This window comes from Mangifera indica, chromosome 1 (assembly GCF_011075055.1).
Source record: "Mangifera indica cultivar Alphonso chromosome 1, CATAS_Mindica_2.1, whole genome shotgun sequence".
Lineage (NCBI taxonomy): Eukaryota > Viridiplantae > Streptophyta > Magnoliopsida > Sapindales > Anacardiaceae > Mangifera > Mangifera indica.
This window is the reverse complement of record NC_058137.1, coordinates 24,334,997-24,347,681: the sequence shown is the minus strand read 5'-3', so window position 1 is coordinate 24,347,681 and position 12,685 is coordinate 24,334,997. Positions and strand designations below refer to the sequence as shown.

Here is a 12,685-nt window from a genome sequence, read left to right as displayed (position 1 = left end):
ACCCAAAATGCAAAGAAACTTTGGTTAAGTCCCCTTCAATTATGGGCCCGCAATGGAAAATTATACACATGTATGTTATGTGGTTGAGTCTCGACTCTTGAAATTTTGCCTTTGGATAATAGGCCCTGGTCCCGGGATTGGATAAAGTAGGGTTTCTACCACTAATTAAATGGAGTAGTACAAGAGCACTTTTTTTCTTTTAAAAAACACAGTAAATAAAATGGCAAAAATATTCCAAAGAGAAAGTATATTAAAAATAGCAGGTGGCGAAGGGATTGACCAGGATTGATATGCCTAAACCGATGGCTAGGCCAGCTCGTCACTAATGGCCACAGCCTGCCCTCATCTAGTTATAGTTGTATTTTATTTTTATTTGTTCAACTGAATTTATTTTTCAATTGACCCACACAGCCATAACACAAATATAAAAAAATTATTATAGAATTTACATAAGGATTTGACTAAAATTTAAAGTAGAAACAACATTATCCCTAATAATATTATATGTATATAATTTTTATATATACAAAAATAATATATTATTATATAATTAAATAATTAAAATTAATGTAATATTTAATTATATAATAATATATGATTATTTAAACTCAAAATTATATATAGAAAATATATATATATATATATATATATATATATATATATATATAAAATATTAATATTATCCCTAACAACATTACCCAAGATATAAAATACAGCAAATAATCCTAATATCAAACCAGAAGGACACAGTGCGAGTGTCCTCTTTCCCCAAATTATTCAGAAGCCAAACCTACACACAAAACAAACACAACACAAGGCTTTCACAGCAACAAGTGCGATTGTGCTTATTGCCTTAATTCTAAATTCTCTCTATTCAATCCCAAACCTCTTCCTTAACTCCGCAACAAATCCCAGAATTTTCTTCTCATCAGGGAGCGACTTTGCAACACTTTCCTTCGCCATACATCTCTTAGCCCACGCAGTGAAATTGGGGCACTCTGCTGCTACACTGAACTTGCCATACGTCTCGTAAGCGTGGAACCAGCAGTAGAAAGGGATAAGACATAAGTCGACAAACCCGAAGGTCTCACCTCCGAAGTATGGCTTGTCTCCAAGCTGCCCTTCCAAGGTCTTGATTACTTCAATGAATTCCTTCTTTGCCTGCTCCTGCGCTTCACCTGTTGTGCTCCATGTCTTCCTCCCAGAATCATATAACTGCAATTTTCTTTACTGAGTTAGCATCCATTACCAAAAAAATTTTCATTAGCCTTATAAATGCTATTTTCTTATCAACTCCTTGTTTTTGTGTGAACTTTGTTATGAAATATTAAAACTAAATTCTATAAATTTCAGAAGAAAAGGGTATAAATTTCTCCTAAATACCTTCAGTCACAAATTAAGCAAAAGAAAACTTAGAAATACTTCAATTTTACCTTCTTGTCAATGAAATCTACCCAGAATCTAGCTTGAGCCCGCTCATAAGGATCAGAAGGGAGCAAAGGAGCTTTATCCTTCCAAACCTCATCAATGTACTGAACAATTATGGTAGATTCACAGACGGGTTTCCCATTGTGAACAAGAACCGGGATCTTTTTATGAATCGGATTCATCTGCAAAAGCAAAGGGCTCTTGTTCCTCAAATCCTCCTCTTTGTACTCATACTTGATCCCTTTCTCTGCCATGGCGATTCTCACCCTCATGCCAAACATGCTGGGCAAAAAATCCAACAAAATCACCTCGTCCGCCATTGTTGCAGAAGCTCGAAACTCAACAAACAGTCAGATTTTTTGAAATTATGTTTGTGAAAACGAAGAGTCTTAATGGTGTATTTATAGAAAACTTGAAAGTAACACATTTAAAAAAAAAATGAAATTCTTTGCCAAGAAAAAGATTCTAGTGGCTTCTACAATATAGTCATTGCTTACGTCATAGTTTCGTCTTCAGTCAAAAGTGCATTTACTCTTTTGGCTTTATTTTTAAGGCCAAAATACCTGTTCTTCCGGAAGGTGCAGTGAAATCTCGAAGTTCCTCGTTAAGTTCACGTCTATTCATATATCTATTTATAAATTATTATTATTAAAAATTTTAATTAAAATTAAAAATAAAATTATTATTTATTAAAAGATTAAAATTTTATTATATTTTCTTCTCCAAATTTAAAAATATCATAATTTCTCTTTAATATAAAGTGTTCAAATTTTAAGAAGTGATTATTCACTCTCTCATATGTAAGATTTTTTTTTCTTCTTTTCTTTGACTACCGACAACTTCCTTTTCTCTCTTTACCATCGACAAAGGAAGAGCTATAAACTGAGATGCCAATAAAGATGAAGAACGATGGGGATGAATCTTTGTTCTTGTCAAATCAGTGTCTATGATGTTAATTAGCTTCATTTTTTGTTGATTAAGTTTCAGGAGGAGACGAAATAAAAAATGGAAGTTTCATCTTAAGATGATTCTTATCGTCTAACGAGATTCAACGAAGAGAAAGATTCATTGCCTTCATTCTTCGTTATTGTTCATTGGTCATCGACTTCTTGATTTATAAGTCTTCCTTCATCGATAGCATAGAAAGAAGAGGCAATTGTCAACGGTCGGAGATAATAGCCAGAGGAAGGAAGAGGAAAAAACGCTTCGTCGTCCAAATCTGGATGACGCTTCATCGTCCAGAATGGACGACGCTTCGTCGTCCAAATCTGGACAAAGCATCGTTCAGTTCTGGACAACTCTTGTCATCCAGATCTGAACGACTCTCGTCATCCAGATCTGGACGACGATGGTCCTTATTGGACAACGATCGTCTTTCTTGGACAACGATCGTCTTTCTTGGACGACGATCGTCTTTCAGAGATGGTCGACCTCTGAACGAAAAGTTCTCCGCTATTGTCGGAAAAAGTGGTTGCATTTCAGGGGAAAAAATGAATTTTTTAAAACTTAATTTAGAGGACAAATGTTAGTTTTTCAAATTAACGAGAAGAAAAATGAGATAAAATTTTAAAATTTTAATTATTTAATATTATTGATAAAATAATAAATTTACCCCTTTATCTAACAGAAAATAACGGTGGAGCAAACAAATTAAACTTTGGATAAATATTTAAGTTTTTCATCTGACATGAGTATATTTTTGAAATAAGGCTAAAAAATGGGTGGAAAATAGTGTTTTTCCCATTTATAAATATGTAATAAATTAAAATAATAGTATTTAAATATCCTTAAGAGAAAATTAGCTAAAAGTCAATGTTCACATCAAGGAATTGGATGCAGTATTAAATATATTATATAAAATATACTAATGCTTATCTCTTTATCTGATGAAGAAATTCAAAGGTCAAAAAACGCATAACCCTTCACATCCGGTATTCAGAAAAATAAGAAAGGAGTTAATAATTTAGTATTTTGGAAGTTTCCCTTTTTCTTCCCATGAATAATCAAAATTTAAAACCAGTTTTATTGGTTAATCTGTTTTAGTTTGAAAAAAGAAAGGCACTTGAATTATATATAAAATAATTACCTTAATTGTAAAATTCTGCCTAAAAATATATTTTATATACACAGAATAAAATAATACTAAAAATTTCAATGTCCCGAAAAGAAGGCAAAGAAACTTTGGTTATGTCCCCTTCAATCACGGACTCATGGGACCGCAATGGAAAATTATACAAATGGTACGTGGTTGAGTCTGGACTTTTGAAATTTTGCCTTTCGATAAGCAGCCCCAGTAGCTGGATTTTTTAAATTTTTTCCTAATTGACTAAAATATATTTTCTACTACTCATTAAATGTAATAGTACAAGAGTAATTTTTTTCTTTTAAGAAACAAAATAAATAAAATGGCAAAAATATTTCAAGGAGAAAGTATATAAAAAAAATCAATAAAATTATGTATTTTTATTTCAAATATATAAATAAATATACATTATTATGTGATTAAATAATTTTAAATTAATAAATAAAATAATATTTAATTATATGAAACATGTATAAATATTTAATTATTTATATACTTAAAATTAGGTTACATAATATTATTCTAAAAAAAATATTAGGTGATAAAAAATTCAACTAGTTAATATATATATATTAATTACAATGTCATTGTAAATGCAAACAAACATCGAATAAGGAAAGGGGATTATTAAAAAAAAAATCTAATTACAAATATTAAATAGTATATAATTTTATCTTATCAAATCAATAACAATATTGTAGACATAGACTATTACTATCTTTGGCCAAAGCATATTGAAAAAAAAAAAAACATATAACTTGTACTTATATTTTGTGAATGTTTATATCATTGCGCTTGAGCTTCCTTGCTTTTGTGTACTTCTTCTTATTGGTGCATATTTCAACACCATCAATTTGATGCTAAAAAAAGTGTCTAACATAAGTTGTTCTGATTTATGATTACATAATCTTTAATACCCTCAACTTTACATTTCATTGGCTTCTCATGAAAGGAAAGTCACTAGACTCACAACAACCATCAATCACACTAGTGATGATAGTTTTGGTCATAATTCTTCACTTCTACTATTTATGAAAGATCAAAATGATTCTATGGTTATGGGGCAACTCATGCTCACAAAGATAGTTACTAAAATAACTAGTTTTATAGGTGTAATCTAAGTGCTTATAATAGTATCCTAACAATACATACATAGGAGCTAGTTCCCCCACATCTAACATGAGGTCCAACGCATCGCGAATAAATTCTCCATACCCGTATGAAAGGAAGACAACATGCAACCTTTTGGGCAAAGGGTTTATCCCCTGTTCAATATATAGGCCACAACTCATATGATAGACCTATTATAACTTGTTATAACACTAATACACAAGGTGTAGACTTAAACTAATAATGCACGTGGTAACTCACAACATGTAGCCTTTGACTCACATCATGACAAGCGTTAACAAGTGAGGTATAAGTTGTAGACTTGAACTCATGATGTACAAAATATGTCATGTCTAGGTGATAAAAACCCTCAACATGTTTAAAATAACTCATGTTAAGATAACATTGATAAGTGGGATACAAACTTATACTATGACAAAGTTAATTAGTAATTCATGGACCTAAAGAAGGAAAATTACATTTAACCCAATGGCCACAAATACCCTTATTAGGTTGAATCACGTTTATCCTAAACCTATAAAATATTCTTTTTGTTCTTTCAATAATTTTCTTCTTTAAGATTTTTTAACCATTATACCAATAACAAAATAACCGAATATACATTTCCATAGTTGAAGTCATTAAGTTTTTCGCTTGATTTCATAGTTTTTAATTAAAAATTAATTTATGGGAGTTGGAATTGTATGATGAATAGTTTTAGGATTTTCCCACAACCTCCTGGAGGCTAGAGATTAGACCAATTTTAATATTATTTGAGATGTTTGATCGTATCTATAATCTATTATTGATAATTAATTATATTATATAAATATTAATAAAATTATGTATATATATTTTTAATATATAATTTATATACAAAGATAATATGTTATTATATAATTAAATAATTTTAAATTAAATAAAAATAATAATGAATTATATAATAATATATTATATGTGTACTCAAATTATGTATAAAAAATATATATTTGTTAAATTAATTTATTTTAAAATCTAAACTATAATCTTCCATTATTTATTAAATATTATCTTGACTTTATTATAAATTATCTAATTGTTAGGCCAACCTAGCGTAACCTATGCAAACTGATAAAATTTTAATGGGAAACGACGTGCCATTGAAAAAAAAAATTAGACTATAATATAACATTAATTAAATCTTTTAACCATTTTAAAAATAATAATATTAATAATACATATAAATATACGTATTAATATGGTTTATTATAAAATAAAGACTTAATTAAAATATTTTTATTAATATATAATATTACGCTTATTTTATATAAAACGATTTAAAAAATATAAAACAAACTTATTCTATCGGAAGTATTCATTGACCCACTTTGCTGTACAAAATACAAACAATTTTTTTTTTTGGATAAGTAAATATAGACAAATTTTTACAAAAAAAAAAGATACGTCACATCACAAAATTGGCTCTCAATTTCTTTGATTTTTTTTTTTTGACTACCCAAATCGAGTCACACCACATAATTGAGTCTCTTTTCTTTGCAAAAATAATATATATATATATATATATATATTATTTATGAAAAAATAATATAATTATAATTAATTTTTAAAATTTGTATTAAAAATTGAAAATAATTTTATAATAATATTAATAAGTTACGATTGGTCAAAGGAACAAATAGATGCTTTCAAATTGAATTAGTTTAACAAAAGTTTGGGTAGGATATAGTCATTTGGTCTTCCAAATAATATTGAATAAAATACCTCATGCCAAGATGGCAACTTGGCTTAGAATATTGTCTCAGTGGAATATTCTTCCAAAATCTACCTGCTACTCTCTGTAGAATTTCGTTCACTGAGTTAAGAAAAGAGTGTTGTTGAATACGAGCGACTCCATTTCCTTGGTTTGATCTCAAAAATTCAAGTGTCTATAAAATTAATTGTTATTTTAAAACATGTTTTTTTTCTTCATCGATGTCTTCTGTCAAGAAAGAAAATTATTAAAATTTTAAAAAAATAAAATTGATAACAACTATTATTATCGTTATTATTGATAGAGAGAAAAAAAATCTATAAATTTATAAGAAAAAAATATTTTTTAAAATTAAAATTAAAATAAAATATCAATTTTTAAAATTTAAAAAAAAATTATATATATTTTTTATTATAAAAGATAAAACTTTGTTTTTAAAAAAAATTTTAAGAAAAATTAATTAATTTATAAGTATTTAAATTTTTTAAATTTATAAATGAATTTTCGGGGTTGGTTTAAACCTTGGGCGGGACAAAGTCTTTTGACCTATTAAAAAACCCAATATCTAGGCAAATCTAGTTAGGTGAACTTATCCGAAAACTCAATTAAAAAACAAAAAACCCAAAACCAAAACCTTTGTCGATTTCTATCGGATAGATCAGATTCTTATCCACGAACCAATTTAATGCTGATCATCAGATTACAGTTTTTGTCTCTATTATATCAGTCACAACTTGGTCGAGAATCTTCTCCGTGAATTTGACAACCACCCCAAATTCTTTCTCAACCAATTTCTAACAAATTACTTAAAAGGGTACCCAATTCTCAGTTTAGAATTACAGATGAAAGGACTGTTTTCGAGTCTTATAGAGGAGATTGAGAAGCTTTGATTAACATGACTCAACTTATTATTTTCCTTTCCTATTTGCATGGCTCAACATTACTGAGCTCACTAGTCTTCTTGCATGGAAGCTTTAATTAACAAGTCTTACATAAAATGTTCACCTTGAGATATGGGACAAATGGATTTGAGATGGGAGAGTAGGGTGGTGCAGAGCAGAGGAACGTGAGTGACGTTTTTTCTGGGTTTTTTTTTTTTTTATCTTATTAAAATTGAATTGATTATATCAAACAAATTCATAAATATTATATCAATTTATTGAGGTTTTGAATGGTCTATATACAGTATAATCATTCATTCACTTTCACTATACCATAATCGTTTTCATTCAATTTTTTAATTTTGATTTAATTATTCAAGCCGTTAGAATTTACCATCCAAAGTTGTCAAAGATTCATCACCATTTTTGGTCTGGATTCCGGTGAGTGTTGACCCAAATTTCTTCCTCTCTGGCATGGGCTCCTTCTGGTAGCTCTCCTGGGCTTGATCGTCGATGACCAAACATAAGAGAGCCTCCAAAAAGAGGCCACACTAGAGAGAAAAAACATCATCTGGAGGTCGTTAAAAAGGAAGAAACAACATCGGAATTTAAATTTGAAAATTAGAAATCCTAAGGGGAAAATTTTTTTTTTTTAAAACTTAAGTTGAAGAAGAATTGTTAGTTTTTAGGGTTTAGGGAAGAAAAAAATAATATAATTAATGGACTAAGTTAATTTTAACAATTTATGGGTGGATAAATAGGATTTTTGAAATTAAATGAAGGAAAGTTGAGAGATGCGCATACTTTGGGTGGGAAATAATCCTTTGGCCTTAAAATTATGACCATTTAAACTTCAAATTTCTCCAATCTCTCAAATCCCCAATGCCATTGTCAACCATTATCTGGAACTCAAATTCTCGAAACTTTTTAAGGATTCGACTGCGTCACCAGCCATATTATCCGTACAACAACGTAGTTGTTAGGGTAGGCAAGCGGGCCAAATTTCTTCTTAGGAGTAGTTGTATTTATTATTAAAACTTTGGCCTAAAACACTATGCCCACCCAAGGTATAGTAAAACCCTTGTGATACCCTTAAACTTTTAAAAATTTAAATATTTATCTATGAGATAATATTTTAGTCAGTATTAAGAATAAAATTACTATTTTAATAATATTATTTAAAAATATAAATTTTTTTATATTTTTTCCTAAGTTTAATAAACAACAACTTTACTCCTCCCTAAATTTTTAAATTTTGAAAAGTAATATTTGCCCCCTCTCTAAATGCCTAAGTTTTTTCTCTCCTCTAACAGCCATCCGACGACTTCTTGCTTTTTCCCTCTGTTCAATCAGTCATTTCTCACTGTCAGAATGATCGGTTAGTGCATGGTAATATGATAAAGAGACAAAAATCTCTTCTTCACGTGTGACGAAAAGATTTTTATCTTTTCGTCGCATCGTTGTGCTCTAGCCAACCATTCCGATGGTAAGAAATGATCAATCAAACGAAAGAAAAAAGCAAGAATTGTGGAGAGAGAGGAAATAAACTTAGAGATTTGGAAGAAAGAGAAATACTATTTTTTAAAATTTAAAATTTTTTGATAAAAATAAAGTTATTAATTTTTAAAATTTAAAGATAAAAATATAATAAATTTTATGTTATTTTTATATTATTATTAAAATAATAATTTTATCTTTAACAATAACATCAAATTTTAATAAAAATTGTCTTATCGTTGGGTGTTTAGACTTAAAAGAATTGGCGGGAGTCACATGGTGTTCACTGGGTGGCAACAAGTCTTTTGACCTAAAACTTTTGGAATTTTCAAATACCTGCGGCTGAAGCAGTTTCCAATTAAAGTTTGCATGAATGGCGTCAGCACTTAACACGTGTGTAAAATAGAGGTTGACACTTGACAGACACAGTCCACACATCAAATCAGTTGTATCATATAACTTCTTCATCTCTTCCGTCAACACACAGCCGAAACACAACTTATCTTTGCTGGTGACCAAAAATGGCGGATGAGTTGATTCTGTTGGATTTATGGGCAAGCCCTTTTGGGATGAGGTGCAGAATTGCTTTAGCGGAGAAAGGAGTCAAGTATGAGTCCAGAGAAGAAGAGGACTTGGTCCACAACAAGAGCTCTCTTCTTTTGCAGATGAACCCGGTTCACAAAAAGGTCCCAGTTCTCATTCACAACGGCAAACCCATTTGTGAATCAACCATCATTGTACAGTATATTGATGAGGTGTGGAAGAATAAGGCCCCTCTGCTTCCAGCTGATCCTTACCAGAGAGCTCAAGCCAGGTTCTGGGTTGATTATGTTGACAAAAAGGTAAGGAATTTATACTTGCTTTCTTTAGAAGAATGAAAAAAATAAATAAATCGAACTTCGGGGAATTTATGATGAATTTGAAGAAAGTCATGGAAAATTTCAGGTAATATTAGGAGGGAGGTTTATGATTATGACTGAATTATGTGGCTTTGTTTGATCACTTTTAGAACTGGTGGATCTGTATGTTCTCTTTGCGGGAAGATTCCTGAAAATTTTGAAGGTTTTTTGACTGATTTAATCAAGACTTTGATGAGTATCTATTTTATTTTGTTTGTCAAGGAAATTTCTGGCAAATTTTAAGAGACTGAGGGTTTTCCACTTGTTTTAAAGAGTTCTATTAAAACTAGCGTTATCTTGTGGTTTAAAAACAGATAGATTCTATTGCTTTATCATTATTCGGGGTTTTTGCCAGATTTTTCTGATGCTTAAGTTTACAGTAAAAGTTTGAGATAAGGATATTTGAATGAATTTTAGAGCAAAATACTGAATTTCACCTGCTTAGGTTGATGAAATTTACCAAAGAATCAATTTCATTTCATTTCAATAATAGCTGCTCGGTCATTAAGCTTCTAGCTTATTTGCTGTTTTGTTTTGTTGCCGACTTGTTTTTCATAAAAATAAAACTATGTGTATATATTTTTTAGTATATAATTACATATATGTGTTATGGTGCAATCACGAAATCGAATAAATTTGATGTGACACTCAATTGATCCAGAATTTTTGTTTCAAGAACCAAATTTCCAAAGAATAACTGTACTGAGTATCTAATGATTTGAGATGAGTTCTGGTCCTGAGATTCTTATGCATCACTGAAGATATTATTTGGGCTGGTAGAAATGAAGATTGTTGTTGTGTAGTGAAACCATGGATTGTTCTATGCAGATATACGAAGCTGGAAGGAAGATCTGGTCGTCAAAAGGAGAAGCGCAGGAGGTGGCTAAGAAGGAATTCATTGATATTCTCAAGGTGCTAGAAGGAGAGCTCGGAGACAAGCCTTACTTCGGAGGTGAAAACATCGGATATGTAGACATTACACTTGTTCCTTTCTATTGCTGGTTTTATACGTATGAGACCTGTGGCAACTTCAGCGTTGAGGCAGAGTGCCCCAAGCTAACTGCATACTTCAAGAGGTGCCTTGAAAGGGAGAGTGTTTCGAAGGCACTTGCCGATAAGCAGAAGGTGTACGAGTTCGTCTTGCAGCTGAAGAAGATGTTCGGAATCGACTAGGAAAGGCCTGGTATGGATTTGCTTTAGTCACAGTCGATGCTGGTTTGAGAAAGTTATGAAAATAAAAGGGCTTTTAGTTTTAGCCTTCATCTTAGGCCTTGTGTTAAACTTATGCATGGTTTGTTGTAACCAACTTTCAACTTTTCTTTGTAAAAAGTCTTTCCCTTTTGTTTGTTCTGAGTAAATTGCATTATCAACTGAGTTTTCTCGAAAAGAAAATATTTTCTCACCCGTGCCGTGAAGTTACAGGAAAAAAAAAAAAAAAGGTTTCCATCTATCGTAGTTGTGTAAGTGGGATTTGACAGTTCACGTGCTACAATGACCGTGAAGACAAAAATACTATAATACCTTTTCATTAATTTTGTAAGGTACATTAAATCAGTTTGATAATTCCCCAACCCTTAAAAATTAGGGGAAAGGACAAATTCTTAACAAGTTTTAGTTTAAATTGAAAATTATATCTACAACGGATTAAAAAACCTAAACATCTATTTATGAGTTAATTATTATCTAAATTTTTAGTTAAAAATAGAGATAAAATTATCATTTTATTTATAAAACTTAAAACCTAAAAAATTTATATCATTCTTCTCCTTTGTTTAAAAAATTTATATTTACCTCTAATGATTAAACTTTGAAAAATTCATTTTTTTCTTCTTTTTAGGTTTCATCTTCAATGACTGAAAAAATCGGTCGATGACTGGAGAGAAGCAAGGGTCTTCTTTGACAAAAAAATGACTCTTTATCGTCTAGATTTAGATGACAAAGTATCATCCATATTAGGAAGACTCGACGACAAAAGATGACTCATCATCCTTCGTTGGGTCTTCTAGACAACGAAAGATGATGCTTAGTTGTCATGTCTAAACGACTGCTCTTCATCATTCTTCATAATTGGACATGAAAGATTGATGAAAAACGTCGACCATCGATCGGAATGATGGTGGCTGGAAAATGAAACAAACTCTAAAAGCGAAATCTAAACTTTTCTAAACTTTGAGAATGGGTTGATGTTTAGTTTTTAAAATCTGGGAGAGGAGAAATGATATAAATTTCAAAGTTTTAAAGTTTATAAGTAAAATGAAACAAACTCTATAAATGAAATCTAAACTTTGAGAATAGGTTTATGTTTAGTTTTTAAAATTTGGGAGAGGGGAAATGATATAAATTTTAAAGTTTTAAAGTTTATAAGTGAAATAATGACTTTACCCTTACTTTTAATTAAAAATTTAGATGACAATTAGTCTATGGATAGGTATTTAAATTTTTTATTTGTCATAGATATAATTTATAAATTAGACTAAAATTTGGGTGGAAATGAGTTATTTTCCCTAAAAATTATTAAACATATTTTCATTCTTGATTTTTATTAATTTTAGATTAATAATTACAAAAAAAAAATGGATTAAAAATAGAAAAGAAGTCACCAATGACGTTTGCCATAAAAAAAACAAGTCATGTGTTAAACAATAGCAAATTGCAACTGACATGACACGATTTTGTCGAAATAATACTTGGGGTGGTGAGGCCTGGTTTTCCAAACAAGATAAGAAAAACAATTTACACTTTCATAATATTTTTTATAGTACAATTATTTTGATATAAATGTTATCGTAATATTTTAAACATAAACATTGAGACAAAATAATAGTATATAATATTTTAATAATAATATTTAGATAAAGTGATATAAACATCCCTTAATTGTTAAAGTTAATTTTTTATTTTAATAAATAGGCAATAAATTAGCTTTTTCAAACTTCATGGGTAAGCATGTATGTCATCAAACATTGGGTGTGACATGGTCATATGGCCTAGTAATCTAGTCGCTTACTTTCCGTTGCCTCCTCAACTCCGCTACGAA

The 12,685-nt window shown here is 30.0% G+C and overlaps 2 protein-coding genes across 2 annotated transcripts; one reads left to right on the top strand and one right to left on the bottom strand.

The window, feature by feature from the left end:
• Positions 1-726: 726 nt before the first annotated feature.
• LOC123228749 (probable glutathione S-transferase) lies at positions 727-1,813 on the bottom strand. Its single transcript, XM_044654212.1, has 2 exons — positions 1,434-1,813; positions 727-1,215 (listed from the first exon to the last, which is right to left on the bottom strand). Exons 1-2 carry the CDS (start codon positions 1,746-1,748, stop codon positions 871-873), a joined length of 660 nt encoding a protein of 219 aa, XP_044510147.1. The 5' UTR covers positions 1,749-1,813; the 3' UTR covers positions 727-870.
• A 7,409-nt stretch (positions 1,814-9,222) lies between these two features.
• On the top strand, positions 9,223-11,031 carry LOC123228710 (probable glutathione S-transferase). Its single transcript, XM_044654184.1, has 2 exons — positions 9,223-9,591; positions 10,477-11,031. The coding sequence occupies exons 1-2, from the start codon at positions 9,271-9,273 to the stop codon at positions 10,819-10,821; spliced, it is 666 nt and encodes a 221-aa protein (XP_044510119.1). The 5' UTR covers positions 9,223-9,270; the 3' UTR covers positions 10,822-11,031.
• The last annotated feature ends 1,654 nt before the right edge of the window (positions 11,032-12,685 follow it).

What these genes read in the sequence shown, in the direction of transcription:
- LOC123228710 (XM_044654184.1), top strand. Translation starts at nt 9,271, where the DNA reads ATGGCGGATGAGTTGATTCTGTTGGATTTATGGGCAAGCCCTTTTGGG. An exon ending in TTGATTATGTTGACAAAAAG is followed by an intron (nt 9,592 to 10,476) that starts GTAAGGAATTTA and finishes TGTTCTATGCAG; the next exon opens with ATATACGAAGCTGGAAGGAA.
- LOC123228749 (XM_044654212.1), bottom strand. Translation starts at nt 1,748, where the DNA reads ATGGCGGACGAGGTGATTTTGTTGGATTTTTTGCCCAGCATGTTTGGC. An exon ending in TAGATTTCATTGACAAGAAG is followed by an intron (nt 1,216 to 1,433) that starts GTAAAATTGAAG and finishes AGAAAATTGCAG; the next exon opens with TTATATGATTCTGGGAGGAA.